The sequence below is a fragment of the Prunus avium genome, chromosome 6 (genome assembly GCF_965620075.1).
Source record: "Prunus avium chromosome 6, drPruAviu1.hap1.1, whole genome shotgun sequence".
In the NCBI taxonomy this organism is placed as follows: Eukaryota; Viridiplantae; Streptophyta; class Magnoliopsida; order Rosales; family Rosaceae; genus Prunus; species Prunus avium.
The window spans coordinates 29,410,979-29,431,993 of record NC_142289.1 but is presented as its reverse complement, the minus strand read 5'-3'; the positions used below and the strand labels follow the sequence as shown (position 1 = coordinate 29,431,993).

At 36.2% G+C, this 21,015-nt stretch overlaps 3 protein-coding genes across 7 annotated transcripts; 2 read left to right on the top strand and 1 right to left on the bottom strand.

Annotated features, from left to right (window-relative positions):
- Positions 1 to 250: 250 nt before the first annotated feature.
- HDA9 (histone deacetylase 9) lies at positions 251 to 6,962 on the top strand. 3 transcript variants are annotated; one of them, XR_015836653.1, is made up of 15 exons: positions 251 to 430; positions 626 to 738; positions 899 to 1,016; positions 1,696 to 1,770; positions 1,847 to 2,066; positions 2,849 to 2,912; positions 3,192 to 3,284; positions 3,376 to 3,484; positions 3,655 to 3,704; positions 3,790 to 3,880; positions 5,257 to 5,327; positions 5,558 to 5,656; positions 6,293 to 6,410; positions 6,538 to 6,604; positions 6,728 to 6,788. XR_015836653.1 is itself a non-coding variant. In XM_088255205.1 (14 exons), the coding sequence occupies exons 1-14, from the start codon at positions 394 to 396 to the stop codon at positions 6,811 to 6,813; spliced, it is 1,293 nt and encodes a 430-aa protein (XP_088111331.1). In that variant the 5' UTR covers positions 253 to 393; the 3' UTR covers positions 6,814 to 6,962. The 3 variants fall into 3 exon arrangements, 2 of the variants coding, with proteins under 2 accessions (XP_088111332.1, XP_088111331.1); XM_088255205.1 differs by lacking the exon at positions 6,293 to 6,410 and having other exon boundaries at positions 253 to 430; positions 6,728 to 6,962; XM_088255206.1 differs by lacking the exons at positions 1,696 to 1,770; positions 6,293 to 6,410 and having other exon boundaries at positions 6,728 to 6,962.
- A 3,856-nt stretch (positions 6,963 to 10,818) lies between these two features.
- Positions 10,819 to 17,295, top strand: LOC110746150 (alkaline/neutral invertase E, chloroplastic-like). Of its 3 annotated transcripts, XM_021946369.2 has the most exons (8): positions 10,819 to 11,036; positions 11,340 to 11,540; positions 11,634 to 12,176; positions 13,436 to 13,601; positions 13,738 to 13,949; positions 14,999 to 15,492; positions 15,571 to 15,619; positions 16,560 to 17,295. In XM_021946369.2, exons 2-8 carry the CDS (start codon positions 11,460 to 11,462, stop codon positions 16,875 to 16,877), a joined length of 1,863 nt encoding a protein of 620 aa, XP_021802061.2. In that variant the 5' UTR covers positions 10,819 to 11,036; positions 11,340 to 11,459; the 3' UTR covers positions 16,878 to 17,295. The 3 variants fall into 3 exon arrangements, with proteins under 3 accessions (XP_021802061.2, XP_021802059.2, XP_021802060.2); XM_021946367.2 differs by having other exon boundaries at positions 11,340 to 12,176; XM_021946368.2 differs by having other exon boundaries at positions 11,323 to 12,176.
- Positions 17,296 to 18,594: 1,299 nt separating this feature from the next.
- LOC110746149 (protein-tyrosine phosphatase) lies at positions 18,595 to 20,899 on the bottom strand. Its single transcript, XM_021946366.2, has 5 exons — positions 20,425 to 20,899; positions 20,124 to 20,259; positions 19,889 to 19,956; positions 19,706 to 19,792; positions 18,595 to 18,985 (listed from the first exon to the last, which is right to left on the bottom strand). Exons 1-5 carry the CDS (start codon positions 20,791 to 20,793, stop codon positions 18,905 to 18,907), a joined length of 741 nt encoding a protein of 246 aa, XP_021802058.2. The 5' UTR covers positions 20,794 to 20,899; the 3' UTR covers positions 18,595 to 18,904.
- Positions 20,900 to 21,015: the final 116 nt, after the last annotated feature.

The following is a 21,015-nucleotide window of genomic DNA, read 5'->3' as shown; positions in this document are numbered from 1 at the left end:
TTTTTTTGGATGAAATACTCTAAAAAATAATTTAAATATGGAGCAAATTATGAATTTATTGATTATAATTGGACTAACTATATTAAAGTAAAAGCGATCCAATCCGAACCGTGCCAACCCCTATTCTTACTCACTCATTACTTGGGGATTAAAGAGCATTCATGCCTCTAAATAAGAAATAGTGACCGTAAAGCATCGTAGAAAGGGGTTTTTTAATTTATTTTTTAAGGTATATTTTTGTTGAAAGCTTTAAAGAAGAAAGGGGATTTTATCCAGTACAACTGAGGCAGGACATATCAACCTTCTCTCTCTTTTTCTTTGGAGCTCTGAAAATGGCGCAACCTCAGTAGCCATCATCTTCCTTGTCCTTCTTCCTCCGACTTTTGCAACAAAATGCGCTCAAAGGACAAAATCGCCTACTTTTACGACGGTACACTTCTCTCTCCTCCTCCAACCCTAACCCCTCACCCCAGCAAAACTTTCTCTGCCTCTTTGTGCTTCATAATCCCTTTTGGGTTTTCTTTAAGTTATGGATTATAGCTTTTCTTCGAACATTTAGTTTTTGTAATCATATAATTATGGAAAGTTGAGAAATTTAGTTTCACAATAAAAATGGGTATTGCAGGGGATGTGGGTAGCGTCTACTTTGGACCGAACCATCCCATGAAACCACACCGGCTATGTATGACCCATCATCTTGTCCTCTCATATGACCTCCACAAGAAGATGGAAATTTATGTTAGTATCCCATAATACTTCTAAATTTGTTTTTGTTTTCATTTATTTCCACTTTTGTTATTGTACTGAGTAATAACTGGTTTCATTTTTTGTGTCATTGGGTATGCAAGTTTTGGCTTTAAGTATCGATCTTTTTGTTGATTATTATCGCGTTTCTCAGCGGCCCCATAAGGCATATCCGGTGGAGCTTGCGCAATTCCATTCAGCTGACTATGTCGAGTTTCTGCATCGGATTACGCCCGACACACAGCACTTATTCTCGAATGAACTGGCAAGATGTATGACTCTTGGATATGTATATATTGTTATTTTTTGCTTGTATGTGTGCATAGATTGTTCTTGTTATGAGCTTCAACACAAAAAAGTTAAGTGAGGGTATTTCGCCAGAGCTGTAATAGAAAATTTGATCATGAGATAGGATTGTTCACTGCACTTACAGAATACTAAAAAGAAGAACGGTTGAGCAGAAGTGGTGGAGTCAAAATCAGTTGGATGATCTTTGACCGTGTTTCTGGTTTCTGATTTCTGGCATGGTCAACTTTAATGTTTAACAAGTTATTAAACCACAATATTAAAGTTCTCCTTGACCCTTTTAATGCTTACTTACTCTTATGCGATTTAATGTTATCACGATCTGGTGTTAATCAACAGTCCATGTTAATTAGTTTAATTTAGGTTTTGCAGAACGGAAATTTCATTGACTGCACAGTTAGGTTCTGGGAATCACCAATTCAAAATGCTTGTTATACCTTTCTGAGTTTTTGCTGTAATGGAGGATGCTCAAAAAAACCTCTGATTGGCTCTTGAACATAAATTTTCAGTTATTCTTCTCTTTGAGTGGCTCTCTTTTGCTTCCCGCATGAGCACTTCAAAGATCTAACTTGGCTGCAGTCACTGGAATCTCTATCTAATGTGCTTGTTTAATTTACGGATTCTTTCTGTCTTTCACTATGCCAGATAATCTTGGAGAAGATTGCCCTGTATTTGATAACTTGTTTGAATTTTGTCAAATTTATGCCGGTGGAACAATAGGTAATTCTTGTTATATGATGTCAAAAGTGTGGGTTCTAACTATTCTGCCATATACTGATTGAATTTTCTTTTGCAGACGCTGCACGTAGGTTGAACAATAAACTTTGTGACATTGCTATAAATTGGGCTGGCGGACTACACCACGCCAAGAAGTGCGAGGCATCTGGATTTTGTTACATCAATGACTTGGTCTTGGGGATCTTGGAGCTTCTAAAACATCATGCCCGAGTATTGTACATTGACATAGATGTGCATCATGGTGATGGCGTAGAAGAAGCTTTTTATTTTACTGATAGGTACATAACCTGTATATTATAATATGTTTAAGGAAAGTGATAGTTGAATAACACTATAATTATGACAATAATAAAGCTAACCTTACTGTTAGCAAAATTACCTCAAATTTGTAGATGCAATAATAGATGTACAATATTTGATTGTGTTGATATAAGTTTAATGCCTTTTCTGGACAATTTTTAACTTGCTAATTGTTGCATCTGTGATGTTGAAACTACAAGCAAAAGGGTGTTGGTAATAAGAGATAGAATTGTTGCTGGAGAAGATAAAAGTTTGCATTCCTGTATGTAATATACTATTTATAGATGCACAAATTAGTGTTTTAATATACTATCTTTTGCATATGGTATTTGGGAATTTGGTCCAATAATGAATTGTTAAATCTTCGTATGGCTTAATAAGTTATTTTATCTATCAAAATTCGTCAAAACAAAAAGTTCTTATCGGAAAGTAATGTGATTCCTCAGATAAGACCTGGGTTGGTTAATTAAGGCATGTAAGAGTCAATAACACTCACCATTATTTATACAGTTTCTTTCTTCAGATTTTGATAAGCTAAGTTGTATCCAACCTATTTATCTTTTACTCAAGAATTGTAGTCTTCGTACATGTTTTCTGCTTGCTGCCAATCCTATGATAAAATAAAAATTCAAAAGTTGATAGAACTAGAATTTGCTCTCCAATAGTGATAAATGTTCTAATTGTTCAGTTACCAGAATTTTTAATGTTGGTTTTGTGATTTTGTTGAACTCTAATCGAATCACTGAAATTTGATTGACAGGGTGATGACGGTTAGTTTTCACAAATTTGGGGATATGTTTTTCCCAGGAACGGGTGATGTTAAGGTAACTTTTTAAACCATTTTGTTTGTTTTTCATAGTATTTTCAATGGTGGAAATTGTTAATCATATGTGACACATGGTAATAAGTTAACAACTAGTTAGCGTGCTTGCTTTTGTTTTTTGTTTGGTCTTGCATTCGTGTATATGACAATATGGCATGAAAGATTTACATTATATAACCTGTTACCTGAGGTGTTATATTACTGGAAATGTTTTATGTTCCATTGCTAGTCTGTAAAGTTGAAATTGTAATGGTATTTATTAACATTATTTATTTTGAAGGAAGTAGGAGAAAGAGAAGGAAAGTTTTATGCCATCAATGTCCCACTGAAGGATGGAATAGATGACACTAGCTTCAATAGACTTTTCAAGACTGTAGGTTCATTTAGAAAAGCAGATTTTTGTCTTTTGTTTTGTCTTGATGGTGTCGAGTGTAAAACTTTACTTGCAAACTTAAATTTTGTAGATTATTTCCAAGGTTGTTGAAACATATCTACCAGGCGTGATAGTTCTCCAATGTGGGGCAGATTCTCTTGCTGGAGACCGCTTGGGCTGCTTCAATCTGTCCATTGATGGTGCATATCTTATTGTAATTGAAGCATTTTTTTTTCCTCCTCTTTAAGCATGTCATACTTGTTTCTTCTTCTTCAATTATTAATGGTTTCAAGCTATTTGGAACTTTTGGTAGTGGCATATGGTTTGTGGTAAAATTTACTCTGTGGTGTCATTTGAATCCTTCTTACAGGTCATGCTGAATGTGTTAGGTTTGTGAAGAAATTCAATTTACCCTTACTGGTATGTTCTTCATTGGACTGAATCTTACCTGCCTTTCATCAATGTCATACATCTAGCATACATAGAGAATGTTTTCTGCCTACAGGTTACAGGAGGTGGTGGATACACGAAAGAGAACGTTGCTCGGTGTTGGACTGTTGAAACTGGAGTTCTTCTTGATTCAGAACTTCCTAATGGTAGAGCAAGTGATTTTTGTTTTATCAAATACACTCTATTTCTGCCACTTTCATTTAAATTTTTTGATGGAACAGAAAAACTTCATTAACACGAGGTAAGAAAAAATCTAGGTAAGATAACCTTGCTGATATGATCTTGGCTTCATAAACCAATGCTGAACCTATTGTTGTGCATTGTCTTTTTATAGACTTTACAATATAATATTTCTTCCCTCTTCTTTTTGAGGCTTGCTGGGAGGAGGTAGATATATTGCATAATCATGATAATTATTTTCTAGGTTACATTCTTCAAGCTGATTGTGACATTTTTAATGTTTCGGTTAATATATCCATAAGCATCTGGAACGAAATATTAAAAACAATTATTTCAAAAGCACTGTTATACTCATAATATTGACATAACTCTCACTCTCAGATATAAAAAAACCATTCATATCTAAGTTGAAACTATAATGATAATTTGAGATTGATCCCCATGGAGAATTCCTGAAGCTGTTTCTCTTCTTTCTTATCTAAAATTCATTTGCTTCCAAGAAGTTTGTCGGAATGTGAAATGGCATTCAGCATGCATATCTTGATATTAATAAGGATTCGTGCTGGAATAAATCAATGCTGTTTCAAGACTCATTGATAAATAGAATTGGTTTTATACTCAGTTGCTCTTATTCTAGATCCTGTATGATATTTTAAGTTGTTTTGGGTTGTTATGCAGCTTTGTATATGACTTATCATTTTTAACTGTCATGGCATCGGAGGGTTGAATGACCTATACCCTGCTGGTTCCTGTGTGCATATCTTCTCGCTAGCCAGCAGTGACCTGCATGCATCACTGTTGACAAGTAAATTCCTGTAATTAAAAGTTTTATTTTTGGGAGTGTTTTATTTATATGTTGTATTTATTTAGGGTAACCAGGCAATGATCATGGCATTGGAAGTTTGGATCACTTATGCTCTGCTGATTTTTGCGTGCATTTGTCTTAGCTGGCTAGCAACGACCTGCATGCACTTTTCCATGTTTCTCTTTCTTTTTGCTATTGTTGGTCATGGGCTTCTGAATGTATTTTTTTTTTTTGGCTCCTGAACTGCTCATGTAAGATGTGTGCTTAGTTCAACTTTTGGCTTTTCATTAATATTTTCTTCTCCGTGTATTTTCTGTTTGGATTGATTGGTAATTCTTCTATTTGTTGGAGAAATACTTTTTTTTGTATTGGATTAATTGAAAATGAAAAAAGAACAAGTTCTTGTGAGGAGAATCTTACCTCTCCAGTGATAGTTTGAGTATCCTTTTTTTTTTTAACATGTGGGAGTCCCTTTCAGTACTGTTCTATTCTGGACATGGATGTCTTATTTGCCACTGCTGTTTTTCTTTCTTGCAGAGATCCCAGAAAACGAGTATATCAAGTATTTTTCTCCCGACTTCTCTTTGAGAATTCCAAACGGACATATAGTATGTTATCAATTAGAATTTATAATTTTGCATTATACATTGTTTAAAAGGTTGGATTTTTTCTTTCTTTGAACCAATTTGATTGCCACGGCTGATGTTGGTAGCATGTAAAAACGGATCAGTTTAATAGGTGGATATTGAAATACTTAAACTTTGTCATTGCTAGTTTTTCAGTTTTCCATGATTATTCAGAACAACCTTAAGTCCTTTTATTTCTTTTGGGTGTGCAGGAGAACCTAAATAGTAAATCGTATATTAGCACGATTAAAATGCAAGTCTTGGAAAATCTCCGTTGCATCCAACATGCTCCTAATGTACAAATGCAAGAGGTAAGCAATGTGTTATCCAGGTATCTGGCATGTTACCTTATCAGTGTCAATCTGGCACCACCCATAAAAAATAGAATCCACCTAGTCACTGGTTTAGATTGACAGTCAAGCAACATAATATGTCAGACTTGCATAATCTTAAAATCCTAGAAAGAATTATGCTCTAATGTGATGTGGTTCACTCATTTCAAGTACCATGAAGGACAATATAAGTTAAATCTATAATGCTCTGTGAAACTCATAGAATCTATGCTTGCATGAGAGATCCAAGAATCATGGTCTGTTAGGTGTATTGATTGGGGCATTCCATCAACTCAAGTGACGATATTCTCTCTGTCATTTTCTACCATCCCTTAGATTATAAAATGGCAGCATATCATACTTAGACTGCAGTCAGGATATAAGTTGTCATGACTTCGGATGCGCTCACCATGTTAATATGAAACTCCAAGAAAACTGATCACCGATGGGTCTCCCATATAATCCAGATTGATCCAACACAACTGGTGTGACACTCAGTGCGCACTTTCACACCATATACACAGAACTGGGGTATCAAATAGGTTATCGTTAGGGTCTAAAGTCAAATCTCTAAAATCCTTGTCGTGACTTAGATTTGTGTTACGTGGTATGCAGTTTCCTTGATCCCACATGATGGTATTAGGTTGATTCTGATACCATTTATCACAACTCAAGGATGCATTCGCCCCATTGACGTGATATTTGAAAAGGCTAGTGACTGATGAGACTTCTGGTAATGGTTTACATAGCTAGGTCAACCAGTGCAATAATTGTAGGACTGAACATGCTCAGACACTGATATCCAAGTAGAACTAATATACCATATAATTTGACTTGAATCATTGTGTTGCCTTTTGCAGGTTCCACCTGACTTTTATATTCCCGATTTTGATGAAGATGCACAGAACCCTGATGAACGCGTGGATCGTGAGTTAAATTCCTTGAATTATTAGCACTCGCACTAGCGTGCACTAGTATGTTTAGGACTTGAAATCTGTTGATTTTCTTTCAGCTGACACTTCTTAATTTTATGAATTGTTGTCCTCCCAGAGCACACCCAAGACAAGCACATTCAGCGTGATGATGAATATTACGAAGGAGACAATGATAACGATCACAACATGGATGATGTGTAAAATTGGCATGAACGCCGTTTATTCTTTTGGACATAGTTTACTTCCTTTTCAGTAAGGGAATGTTTAACTAGATACTGAATTATGTTAACATCTGTTCATCAAGAAACAAGGAATTCGCAAATATGTCTGTTCATATTGGTTTTGAGTTATTCCAGTGGGTCAGAGGTGTTCATCTTAAGCTTTATTTGATGTACAGTTTCAGCATGTATGTGAAATTCTAGAAACACGGGAACTGATAGAAGCCATAGAAAGTTGGCGTTCTTGGCCTTTTCTTTTTGGGGATTGAGCACCAAATTGCTTCTTTCAAGTCAGTCAACTATGAAATCGAAGCCATTATGAATTAAATCCTGGTCCTTCTCCACCTTTCCTTGTGGGCTGTCATTTAATTCTTGCCTTGCAAGCTTTGATTTTATCAAATTTGAGTTTAAGCATCAAACATTTTATTTTATACTATCAAATGTGAACGAAAATGAAAATACATGTCAGCTGATTCCATTAATTTTATCTATACAAAAAATTGGAGATCGGATTAACTGTCCATGGGATGGCATGATCGCATTTTATACCAGTCCAAGTAAAACTTGCCACCTCCACTGGCAAAATCGCCCCCTCTCCCCAGAGGTTGTCTTAAGGTTTTGAAGGCCCTAGGCAAACTACAAAAATGTGCCCTCAACCTTTTTAAACTATTTATTTTTCTTCGAGAAAATATTATATTAACTCAAATTTAAGATAGTAACATTAAAAAGACAACAAACAATATTTAAGTTAGGAATATTTGTAGAAATGTTACATGAACTTATACATTAGTTTCAATTTGTCACCTTAAAGAAAAATTTAAGCAAAATGTCACCTTAAGTTTTCAAAATTCATGATTTGTCACCTGACTTTAACATTATCCAATTTTCCATCCATTTTGAAGGGTATTTTAGTCTTTCCAAGAAAGAGGGTTTACATTGCTTTATATTTAAATTATATAAAAAAGAGGGTTTACATATTGGAAAGACTAAAATACCCTTCAAAATGAATGGAAAATTAGATGATGTTAAAGTCAGGTGACAAATCATGGATTTTGAAAACTTAAGGTGACATTTTGCTTAAATTTTTCTTTAAGGTGACAAATTGAAATTGATGTATAAGTTCAGGTGACATTTCTACAAAAATCCATTTAATTTACATTGTACGCAACTGTAGGGGTCTTTTTCTTCTAACAGCCAGACGAATGGGCTTGGGCTGCTGTAAAGGATGAGTGGAGGAGGTTGCTCATGTTTCTGAGTTCAAAGACCAGGCTCCAAGAGAGTTTTGAAAGGAGTAGTGACAACCTTAGAAAACACCTTGGATTCTTTCACCAATCAACCAAATAAACGTGACAAATTAGCAATGGAATGGCTTGGCATGAGGAGCTTGTGGCATGGGAGCTAAGCTTTCACAAGTTTAGCAATTTGAGAGAGAGAAAAGCATGAGTTTAGCATAAACAGAGAGAAGGCTGTGAATTCCTATGAGGAACAGGGGTTCTAAGGAAAGGGAAGTGATTCTAAGAAGGTTGGCTAAGGGGGGAGAGAGATGAGGAGGAACGATGGGTGGTTTAAATAATTTCCAGCAGCTTGACGAAAAGTCTGTCAAGATCTGGAATAGCTTGTTAGAAGAGAAAATTGGAGGAGATGGAGAATTGTGGCTCGAAATTGAAGGGTTCCAGAGGTGAGAGATGATGCTTGCTCTCTGGGTCTGGTTTTGCTTGCCTTCGATTTAGTTGTTTTCAATGGGTAGAAGACACTCCCTTTTATAGTCGATGGAAGCTCCTCCTTCCCAAGAAACCCTAAAAGCTTTTCTCCAATTTTCCCAAGTCTCCCATTCCCCTTTTCTTCTCTCCTTTCGATTCATCCTCTTTTATGCAATTTTCCTCAGTCCAAACACACCAAGACAAGGTTTTTGGGAGCTCTAAAGCCTTCCCGCAGCTGCTCTAGCGTTGAACTCCTATTTTTAGTTATCATCTCACCTTCTTTCCTTCCCTCTTCTGTGGCCAGACCTGGTGGGAGAAAGAAATTAGTAAGGGCGCTGGTCTGAATGGTGTTTTGCTCAAGTAGCCTTTGGTTTTTTGGATGGCTTGTGTTGGGATTTGTCTTTGGCCATGTGCTGGAGGCTCCCAGTAGTCCACTCACATGGGTAGCTTTGGTTTTGTTGTTGTTTTTGTTTCCAGCTAAGTGCTGGAGAGATGGCAGATATTTTCCTTGGTTACTTGGGCCTCTCTAAGGTGATGGGTTAGCCCATTAAGGGGATGGGCTAATTTCCTAAAGTGATGGGCTATTTTATTAAGGTGAAGGGCTAATTTTTCTAGAGTATTGGGCTTCCTTTTCTCTCTCTTTTATGCTTACCCGCATATTTGGGCTCAAGAAATGGGCTTGAGTTTTGGGGTCCCAAGAAACCCAAAACTTCCATTTCTCGGCTCATCAATAGGCCTTATGAAAGCTTGTTACCATCCATACCACAACCCACTCAGCAAGCCCTGAGTATTTGCGTGGCTTGGGCCCACTTAAGCTTGTAGCGTGGCTATGTGTGAAATAATGATTTCCTTCTTGGCATGGCATGTTGCTTGGCATGCTTGAATTTTGTCGTCTTTGAAAGGAGACATAATGCTTGACAAAATAATTAGCATGAGCTTGTAGAGCCAATGCCTTTTATAGGCTCATTTTAATTCTTAGCGTGATAAATTGCATATTTATTTGGCATGGCACATGATCGTGGCTCGTGCAAGCGTGCATGAAGAATTTCGCATGCTCCGCATCGGGTTTCTTCTTAATAAGGTGTCGTACTGGGCCGGGATTTTATTTGGGCCCAACCCTTGATTTTTTGGGGCTCAACAGCAACAAGAAAGGGATAAACAAACTTAAATTCTTTATCAAATCTCAAATTCTAGTACAATAACACAAATTTGCTTACACATAAGCAAAAAAATTCTTCAAATATGTGAATCTTCACTGAAAATTTGTAAATTCTATAATAATTTCCCAAAAAACAAAGCATGAAATTCAAAACTAAAAGAAATCATTAATCGCCATACCTGTTAAACAATTCGAACTTCAGCTATCATTGAATCATTGAGAAAGAATTGATAAAGCGAAAAAAGTGTTTGTTGTCAGGAAGTTTCTTTTCTAGAGTAAAAAATGTGAAATTAGGCTCAATATGTTTTATTTCTTACATTTATTCGAGTTTGGCTCTTCTTAATTTTGAATTAAATAATTAGCCTAACATAATTTTTATATATAAATTTGTTTTATATAGAGGCATACTAGGTATATATAGGGATTTATATAAATTGGAGACCTAGGTGGCCGTCCGCAAGGCCTCATCTCCCGTCAATGTGCGTCAGAGTTCCCAACATCGGCAACTCACCTTCACCAGCCTCTCCCTTTCACCGATTCCTCTCTCTTAATTAACAAGGAAATGACAAGGAACTTATAGCTCAAGTGGTAAAAAAGTATTTACCTCTGCGCCTGAGGTTTTGTGTTCGAATCTCCTCTTTCTCAACATCGCTTGCATCCAAACAATAATAATAATAATAACTAGAAAATGGTATATTTGCAACAATTGTTGTTGACAATTGCTAAATGAGTATGCCTATGTCCTGAGGACCATTGTTGGTAACTTTGCTAAATGAGCATGCCTAAAGAATTCTATGTTTTTCTTTCTTCTTTTTTATGAAAGAATTATGTGAAAACTTTGTAAAACTTCGGAGGCTACGTGAAAATATGAATAATCCCAAGAGAAGAGATGTACATTTAATTTAATAATTGATGTTAAATTTGTTTAACGAAGCATAAGTTCAAGAAAAGTTAAGAAGGTAGACTCCTCAGTTAGTCCAATAATTGAACCCGTATATGTAGAGACTGCTCCCCTAATTCCCTGGACTATATACCCCACGCTATTTTTGTACTTGTTTCAATCCACGTCTTTCTCTAAAAATAATAATAATAATCAGTAATCAGGGAGAAAAAAGAAAACGGAGAAAGAAAGAAAATATCTTGCAATTACCGAATAAAAACTATATTATTTTTCCAAAACATATCTTTGCATATTGACAAATCCAAACTATATATACATTCCTCTTTTTCTGGAAGAGTGAAGAAGACTTGTTATTACAGACGCTCAGTTATCGTTCGCTGCGTATGACCGTCGCTTTGGTGGCAAGCTCGACAAAGTCTGCTATCTTTTGGTGTTTGGTTTCTGAGGTAAGATGGGAAAACAGAAGAAATATATGGAATTCAACAATCCAAGTTCTTGTTTTTTGCCAAGAAGTTTACTTTCTTTTTCCTCATCAGTCATTCTATATATTTTTGCTAAGAAGCCTTCATGAACTGTAGGTATTGTCAAAATTTTATATTTTCTGCGTTTGATTATGCACAAGTTTGTACAATATTTTGTAGAACATATATATTTGTAGAAATTTTTAGGTGAAGCAGATTGATTTAGAATTATTGAGCACGTTCATTTCAGTGGTTCATGAGTGAGTTTCAGCTGATGTATTGATGTAGGTGCCTAAGTCAAGACAAGAAAAGGAATTGAATATCAAGTAGTTAGTGGTGATTTCATCGTCAGATCAGAGGTATTAAATAAAAGGTTTTTGGAGTAATTAATCGTCTGCAACGTGCCTAATGGCTACTTTGGAAGCTGTTCGACAAGTTCTATCTGGGGCATTACCTCGCCTTGGCTGTTTTGATCTATCTTTCAGCAAGGTAAATGGATTAATCTCAGTTCAGTCCGGTGTAAATAATACACGGAAAAGTTCAGTGTGTGCCCAAGTGCATAAACATTCGAGAATTTCACAGGACCGCAGGAGAAAATGTGTGTTCCAGGCTAGAAACGGTGTTTTTCATGGAAAAAATGATGTTAGTAGGTTGAATTCTATGAGTTGCAAATGTCAAAAGGCAGAAAGTCTTACTGGGGCAACTGCAGAAGATCAGCATAGGGACTTGCTAGTAGACAACTCAGATAAAGCAACATCGATTCCTCCTAATGGTATAACTAGTCCAGGTATTAATGAATTTGAGGTGGATCAACAACTGAAACATGAAAAGGGAGGTTTTGGATCAAACGGTAAGCCGGCTACAGCTGGAAAACATAAAGATTTTACACAGAAGGTTAGGACCAATTCGATTGAGGACGAAGCATGGAAATTACTGAAGAACTCCATGGTCTATTATTGTAATAATCCTATTGGAACCATTGCTGCTAATAATCCAAGCTCTACTAGTACTCTGAACTATGATCAGGTCTTTATTCGTGACTTCATACCTTCTGGGATAGCTTTCCTTTTAAAAGGGGAGTATGATATTGTGCGGAACTTCATTCTTCATACCCTTCAGCTGCAGGTAAAGTATTCTCTTCCTTGAGTATCAAATCCATCATTACTAACTGTTGCTTACTTTTGACTTAAGTTCATCTGATTTTCGTGTTTAATTATTTGATTTCATGCGGTTGGTGGTTTTGTTCCATTTTCTCACCAATTTTCTTAGAATTTTGTTATAGTAAGGTTTCCAACCACAATGTTTGATTTAACCAATACAGAGTTTCATGTTACTTACCTATGTTTGATCTGAAAGTTCTTTTATTACTACACATTTCAATAAGTTGATTCATCTATGCATGTGTGGTTGTGTAATATTTAAGATTAGTTTCCAATGTGGATGTTATGACTTAGGGACTAAATGGAGTTTTTCATAATCACTTGATACTTCAAACATTTGATATGGTCATTGTTGGAGTTTTTCATAATCACTTTATATGGTCTAAATGGACCCAAAACACAACCAATACGAGACTCAGCACGCACTTGCACGCATAGAGTTGGCTGTCATAATATCACTAACATCCTTGTCATGGCCTACAATCGAAACCTGACATCCTTATCAGAGCCCAATTTTGTTATGTTGCAATGTCTTCGACCATAGAGTAGTAAGACTCACCATATCTACAAGAGATCCCAAAAAACTAGTCACCTATGTAGCTCTCTATAATCGCTTTACATGGTTCCAAATTCCAATTCACCCAAATAGACAACCAATGTGGGACTCAGTCCACTACAATATAGGACTCAGCACACTAGCACAACCCACACACAAATAGAATTGGCTATCACAATGGAGGTTTATTCTTTTCTGAAAACTGGCATAGCTGATGAAGTCTTCCTCTCTTCCTTATTTCCTGTAAATAAACTAATATAGGCATTAATATTGCTTGCTTAACCGAGTTTTTGTATCCACTTTAAATTTCGCATTATGTTTCCCATAACAATGAGCTTATTTAAAGTCTGCACACCAGATGTTTTGTCCACATATGAATGCTTTGACTTCTAACATATTGTTACGATATCTGGAAAAAAAAAACACATACTAATAACATTTCATGCTTAAAGAGGGCCCGTTATATGCAATCTCCCTTCAAAACTTGAATTCTGTTACACATGTTGGCTTTCATTGTACTTAGTTTAATTTGTTTCTGTCATTCTAGTGAATTGCACTCCCCTTTAGCTTAATTTGTTTTTGACAATTTCCATTCTAGTAAATCACGCTACTTTTTAAGTTTAATTTGTTTCTGTTCTTCTAGTGAATCTCCCTCCTTTTTATTACAGAGCTGGGAGAAAACCATGGATTGTTATAGTCCTGGTCAAGGACTAATGCCTGCCAGTTTTAAGGTTCGCACTGTTCCACTCGATGGTGATGATTTTGCAACTGAAGATGTTTTGGATCCTGACTTCGGTGAAGCTGCTATTGGTCGTGTTGCCCCTGTTGACTCTGGTAGGAAGTTCATTGTATTTTATAAATTCTCTTTCAAAATATATCTCCGGTTATAGAGGTATAAACATTTTAATATTTCATAATTAAAGTCTCTCACAATGGTCAATGATTCGACGGATTTTGATCTTTCTGTCAGGGTTATGGTGGATTATATTGTTACGGGCATATGGAAAATGCTCTGGAGATCTTTCAGTCCAGGAACGAGTTGATGTGCAAACAGGGATAAAAATGATTTTGAAGCTGTGTCTTGCTGATGGTTTTGATATGTTTCCAACATTACTGGTCACAGATGGTTCATGCATGATTGATCGCCGCATGGGAATTCATGGCCATCCTTTGGAGATTCAGGTAAGTATTTCTTTTTATGTTCATAAGTGCCTTTCAAATACATTTTTTATCTTCTTGTGTACATGGAGTTTTATTTTAAAACTCCTCCTTTTTTGCTTATTTCTTGTCAATACTGTTAGAGTAATTCCTATTTGTTTTACATCCCTACTACAACTTTGCTATTCATTGGGGTAACAGGGTGCTTCCCTATCTTCTCTCTATTTTGTTTCTCCATTTGTAAAAAAGTTAGCATGTTTTGCTTTGGGCTTGTCGCATCCGCATGCCTTCTGCTTTTGGCCCTAACATTAAGGATATTCCGGAATTATCAGAGACGCTTAAATTTTCATTTCATGTAAACTAATAAATTTATTTTACTGGTCTAATCATAAGGAGAATTATTTCAAAAGTCACAGGAAATTACTTTCAAGTTTCCCCATAAGCGTTGTCTGTTACAACCTCGGGATGCAATAATCAAATAAATGGATGTAGTTCTGGCCAAAAAATAAGTATAATTAAGTAAATAAGTGGATGTAGTTATATGATAATCATAATGGTATGCAACAATGGATTTCAAACAATTTGGAAAAGCAATAGTTTCGGGTATACTTATTGCTGCATAAGATGATAATGGAGATCGTTGCATTACCATTGTAATTGCCAGAGTAGGTTTCAAAACATCATTTGTTGATTTCAAAACCTAAATCTGAGGAGAGAGAAAGGACTCCTAGTAGCTCCCTATAATTTAATGTTGCTTTGTTTTCTGCATATTTTAAACTTTTAATTAATGCAAACTATTTTTTTTAATATTATTTTGTATAGAGATGGACTAATTATATTGAAATTTTTTATAGAGAGCTCCTAAAATAGCTTGTGTGTTTTTAGCTAAATTTTAACTAAAAAATAGGGAGCATGATTGTTGATGCTTTTGGGGTTTAGACAGAGAGGAAGATTTTATTTGGGTATAGAATATGATGCTTCTGACCCATGTTTGTTGACATGCATCTTTAAGTTTACAAACTTTGTGGCTGCATTTATATGATGTCACATGTCACTGTTGCGTGTCCTTGTAGGCACTGTTCTACTCAGCACTACTTTGTGCACGTGAGATGCTTGCTCCAGAGGATGCATCAGCTGACCTTACGCGAGCACTAAACAATCGTCTGGTTGCATTATCATTCCATATCAGAGAATATTACTGGATTGATATGAGAAAACTCAATGAAATTTACCGATACAAGACAGAGGAATACTCATATGATGCTGTTAATAAGTTCAATATCTACCCTGATCAGATTCCATCCTGGCTGGTGGGATTTATGCCGAGTACAGGTGGGTACTTGATTGGCAACCTGCAGCCTGCTCACATGGACTTTCGTTTCTTTTCTCTTGGAAACTTATGGTCTATTGTAAGTAGTCTTGCAACATTGGATCAGTCTCATGCTATATTGGATCTTATTGAAGCAAAATGGGATGAATTAGTGGCAGATATGCCGTTTAAAATATGTTATCCTGCTCTTGAAGGCCAGGAATGGCAAATCATCACAGGCAGCGATCCCAAAAACACGTAATGCCTCTACCTTGACTTTTGAAATTTCCTCTATCCTGGTTCCTAACACCTCCTTTACTTGATTTTATGTTGTAGTCCCTGGTCTTACCATAATGGAGGTTCTTGGCCAACATTGCTTTGGCAGGTAAGTTTTTTATTTGGGTTTGAGTGAAAACTGTTTTTCCCCTGTTGCCCTTGATCTTGCTTTGCACTGCTGGATTTATAACTCCCGATTACGCCTGCTCTATGCCAGTTTTTTTTTTTTTTGGGGGGGTCAAAACTCTGTACCAGTTTAGTATTGCATATAGTATCTGTATTACCTCATACAGCTTTTGTTTTCGACTCACATCATGCCATCATGTAAGAGCATTTCCAATCATACTCCCTAGGACTAGAAACTTATTTTAGGAACCCTTTATAAAATTTCTACTGCAATCATGTTCCTTAATTTAGGGAGTTATAATGACTCGGAATCGCTAGAAATAAAGTGTTTATTTAAAATAATATTAAAATAATCATCATTATGATGAGGATCCATTGGAAGACCATTTCTCTCTCCTTTGATTTAGGAGCTCCTACAAGTCTTGTTATTTCATGAGCTGGATAGGGAGTATAATTGGATTTGAGTTTTTTTAACTTCTCTCCAAATTTTAACTTAGGAGCTCATTTAGAGAACCCATTGGAGATATCTTATTTGTTGTACTTGCACTCTCCAAGATATGATGTCCTAGAAGCAAACCAGGTCCTCAATGCTACCATTTGGCTAGTGCGCCAACTTACAAGGAGGAATCACTTATTAGGGGAAAATACAAAAAACAAAAATTGGAGCCACTATATTTTTCTTTCTAAAATATGAAATTGTTCAGATTCACCATGAAACACATGGAATGTATACTGTGTAGCCCAATTTGTTAAATCTTATTACGCTTTGCAGAATCCCCATTTGTGTTGACCATAAAGCCAGATAACCGTAAAGAATCCTTGCTTTTGTTGAAGGGAATGCAAAAGTTCCCTGTTAATTTCCACTAGCATCTATCTGTGACTGATTATTTATGTTGTTAACATCACTATGGGGCTTGTTTCAGCTCACTGTGGCATGCATAAAGCTTAACAGACCAGAAATTGCAGCAAAGGCGGTCGGGCTTGCTGAGAAGCGCATATCTCTTGACAATTGGCCTGAATATTATGACACTAAGAGAGCAAGATTTATTGGAAAACAGGCACAGCTGTTTCAAACTTGGTCAGCTGCCGGATACCTTGTGGCAAAGCTCCTCCTCGCCAACCCAAGTGCAGCAAAGAACCTTGTGAATGAAGAGGATTCAGAGCTTATAAATGCATTTTCATGCATGATAAGTTCCAGTCCAAGAAGAAAACGTGGTTGGAAAAAGCAGATTTTAGTTTGAAGCAGAGAGGGATCTGGTGGAGAATTCAAGTCGCAAACATTTCTGAAGTGAACCCTGCAGCCGCAAATGAAGTGAAGCGTGGGACAGAGGTTTAGGATTAGTTCAACTGCAACCAAGGATGAAAATATCAGCCGATATCCCGATATGTCCCTTCTTTTAAGGTGTCGATACAGATACAAGGGGGTAAGCCTATTTCTTGCCCCTTATCGGCGATATATCCCCGATATCTTCGATATTTACCGATGTTTACCGATATTTCCTGATACCAGACAAATAACCCAAAAATTGATCTTCAATTTTGGAAGTAATCATGGGTCCCACCCACTGAATCAATGTAAAAAACCAAGCTCTAATACTTAGTAGCTTCTCCCTTCTTCTCGTCTCAGTCATTTCGGCTATCTTTGGCTCTTTCGCTCTCTCTAGTTGATCGGTTTCTTGTGTGTTTGATTTTATTTTTCACCTAATCTTCTATCTCTCATTTCCTTTATCATTAAGTCTGATTCTTGTAATATAATGTTGGGTTATGTATTAATGGGATGGGATGGGTTGGGTTGGGTTGGGTTATGTTTGAATAATGTTATCTTTGTTGTGTTAAGTCTAATTGTATTTATTTTCAGGATTTTCGTTGTGCATTATATGTACACGTACATTTCATTATATGCATATCTTATACTTAGTATATTTTGAATTTTATTAGTTCAATACATTCATCGATAATGTGCTTAATGTCTATGAAAGTTTCACTTCAAAATTCCGTGTTTTTAAGCCATTATGTCTTTTTTGTCAATTTTCCCCGATAACTAAAACAACATTGATATATCCCCTGAAATATCGGTAAATTGAAGGCCCAATAATATTTGTATCGCCGATATTTTCATCCTCAACTGCAACAGACGAAGCTCATATCAGTATCATTGTACAGTTGCTTTAATATACACGGCCATTTTTGTGAACACAATTATAGTTTTCTTAATGTGAAGAGTTGTAACAATGATGATCTTGTGGCCAAGTGATATCCAATATTCCCTTGAATTCATTTTGTTTAGTGTGCTTTCTGATGGATCCAAAGATTGGTTAGATGAAAACCTTGAAAGAAACAGTGGGTTTTTTTTTTTTTTTTTTGGGGGCTAATGGAAAGTGGTTTGACTACAGTAAATATACAGAGTTAAAGGAAGTTAAAGGCTAGAGGGATGAGCAAGAAACCAAGAGAGGAAACATTGAGTAAAAGGTTCCTGTTGACAAACCTATGCCTACCAGATAGCAAAGAAAGCAAACTTAAGCCATCATAGCATGAAGAACGTGGTAAGCAACTAAACCCTAAACTTAGAAACAAACTGACGAAAAGGAAAATGCTTAATATCCCGGTTTTTCTTTCCCAACTTAGATGGTAATACAATGTAAGCATGCCACTTAGGAACAAATCTTACTTACACAATGCTAGAGTACAAGCACTAATGGGAGAACAGAAGTGCTAACATTTTGGAACAACGAGAGACAATTGTTCCAATTTATTGCTCCAACATGAGATAACAAGAATGGAAGCAAAAGACTTGCATAGGAAGTATAACACGCCCTAAGAAAGGTTGGATAGAAGATATAGCTGATGCATCTGATTCAGTTTAAAGTTAAACAATAAATGTAAAAAGGATAACAAAAAACATAGTCTAATAATTAGCACCACAAGAAAAACAAGAAGAGCGAGAGAGGGTCAGAGAGATAAACTGGTAATAGAGTAACTTTTCATTTCTTTTTTTGTCGGGTTAAACTACTTGACTCAAAAATTGACAGCGATATCCCGGTTCCATGATTAAATCAAGTAATACACCAATTTTTACAATGACCCAGCGAAGGTAGCAATAAATCCAATTTGAAGCTACCGTTCACTTACAAATGGCAATATGGATCTTATGAAACGGCTTCAGATCACGAGCAAAAAGCTGCTTTACGCAACAAGCATTATGCAAAATGGCAATTTTGCCGATCAATCCAAACCCCAACAATGGATCAACTGGCTTTCAACATTGAGTTCAGGAATCCAAAATGTGTTTGTTCTCAGCCAAGATGCTGTCCAACAATGATTCACATGCATCTTCAAGTAAATCCAAAACCTGCAACATGATGATGTTTCATAATTAGTATCAACTCTAAAAGTACCTGAACAATTAGCATGCGATACCAGTTACGCAGCCGAATTCTCCCCTTCCTCCTCGTTTGCTCTCAGTTTCTCCATGTATCTTCTATTCAAAGTAAAATAAGCAGAATCCAATGGTTGATTGTTCTTTATTGAGTTCTTGGCTGTGACCTGAACTGCTTCGGATTAGGGTTTTACTTTCTTTCTACTTTTCCCTATGGCTTTCTGGGAGTTCTCCAATTCTCCCCTTTAAGCAATATTATGAAAAAATGAGCCACTGGATTCTAAGTTGAATAAAGTTAAACTGAGATTTGAATTTTGAAGAAAGGAGAGAAAACGGGTGGGAGAAAATGGAGAGGATCATCTTCCTACTGTTTAATTGACATAAATCCGAAAATTTGGGATGTCTTGCTGAATAACCAAAAAGCCACCCGCTCTATCTCAATTATGTTCTAGTAAATTTAATTTGTACAACATGCTTAACAAAGTTTGACAGAAAAATTTTAGCAATAGGGTTGCCTCTTTAGACAAAGTAATTCTTGATAATTTCACTAAATTCCTCACAGGCATTTCACAACAGATAAAACCATTATGATAATTGCTGCCACTTTAGATGTATGCTCTTTCATTTCCATTGCATCAAACATATATCCATGATAAGATCAAGAACAATGGTTAACAGGTATTGATATATTACCTTCTCAAAACCTTGCGGTCCACCATAATAAGGGTCCGGTACTTCAGTTTCATCGTGTTTCTTACAATAAGAACACATTAACTTAACCTGCATGATCAATAACAACATAAGACAAAATAATCAAATTCATATCAATCCACATTGTAGCATCCCCGTTCTAAGTACTAAATACAAAGTACAAACCTTTTTATGAGCATCCTCGGGTAGAGGTTCTCTAAATTTCCACCTATTAAACGCCTCTATTATATCATCTATAGCCAATATCAACACCACAAGTTAATAAAACACATCACACATATATAAAGTTATAAACATGTAGGACTATTGGCGTATAAAAACATATAAAGGGCTGATCCAAATTTCCAAGAAAAACAAAATACATAGATGGTTTCTTATATTCCATGTATAATGAACCCACCTCGGTTCTGATTGTCCATTGCAAGGATAAGATCAAAATCTCTAAAATCAGGCAGCCGGATTGGCCTAGATAAAGAAGTTATCTCAATGCCACGCCTTTTAGAGGCTGCCCTCATTCTTGGGTCTGCTTGATTTCCCTTTTAACACCAATAAATACAATCAGAAATTTGGAATTATAATTCACACAAAAAATGAAATGAAATATTTGCAGCCAGGCTTTGTTTGTGACGTCCATTTTCTTTACTTTCCTATGTTTTTTTTCAGCAACTAAAACAGCGGTTACGGTTGAAAATAGCTCCTACCTCATGGTAATCAATGGTTCCAGCAGAGTCAATCTTGAACTTGGAATCCAAACCCCTTTTCTTCACCAAGTCCCTGAAGACCCCTTCAGCAGCTGGGCTTCTGCAGATGTTGCCCAGGCACACAAAGAGAACAGAGAAGGGCTTGGTCTCTGCCTCCGTGGATGGAGAAGAAGCCGCCATTGATGCTTTTTTCACAGACCCAGATGAGAAAGAGGTGCTAGATTTGAGGGAATGTGAACGAAAGGATGATTTTTGAAGGGATGGAAATTGGGGAAGAAGAAGAAATGGGGTTTTTAGAGAGGGGTGGTTGGAGGAGTGGTAAAATCGTAAATTTGAAGGGGTTGCTACTCTACTGTGCAATACCCTCATTCTCCTAGGACTGAGAAAATACCATGTGGAAATGTGTTGAGTTTCAGCTTGGGTATCATAGAATATAGAAACGCTTAGCGTAAAATAGAAGAGAAAAAGAAAAAGAAAAATATAGACCATACAAACATTTTGAAGAACCTTATGGATGTATTGAATTGTGCACATGCACATTACAAAACAAATGTAACTGGTAAAGAAGAAAAGGATTGAAAATCTTCGGAG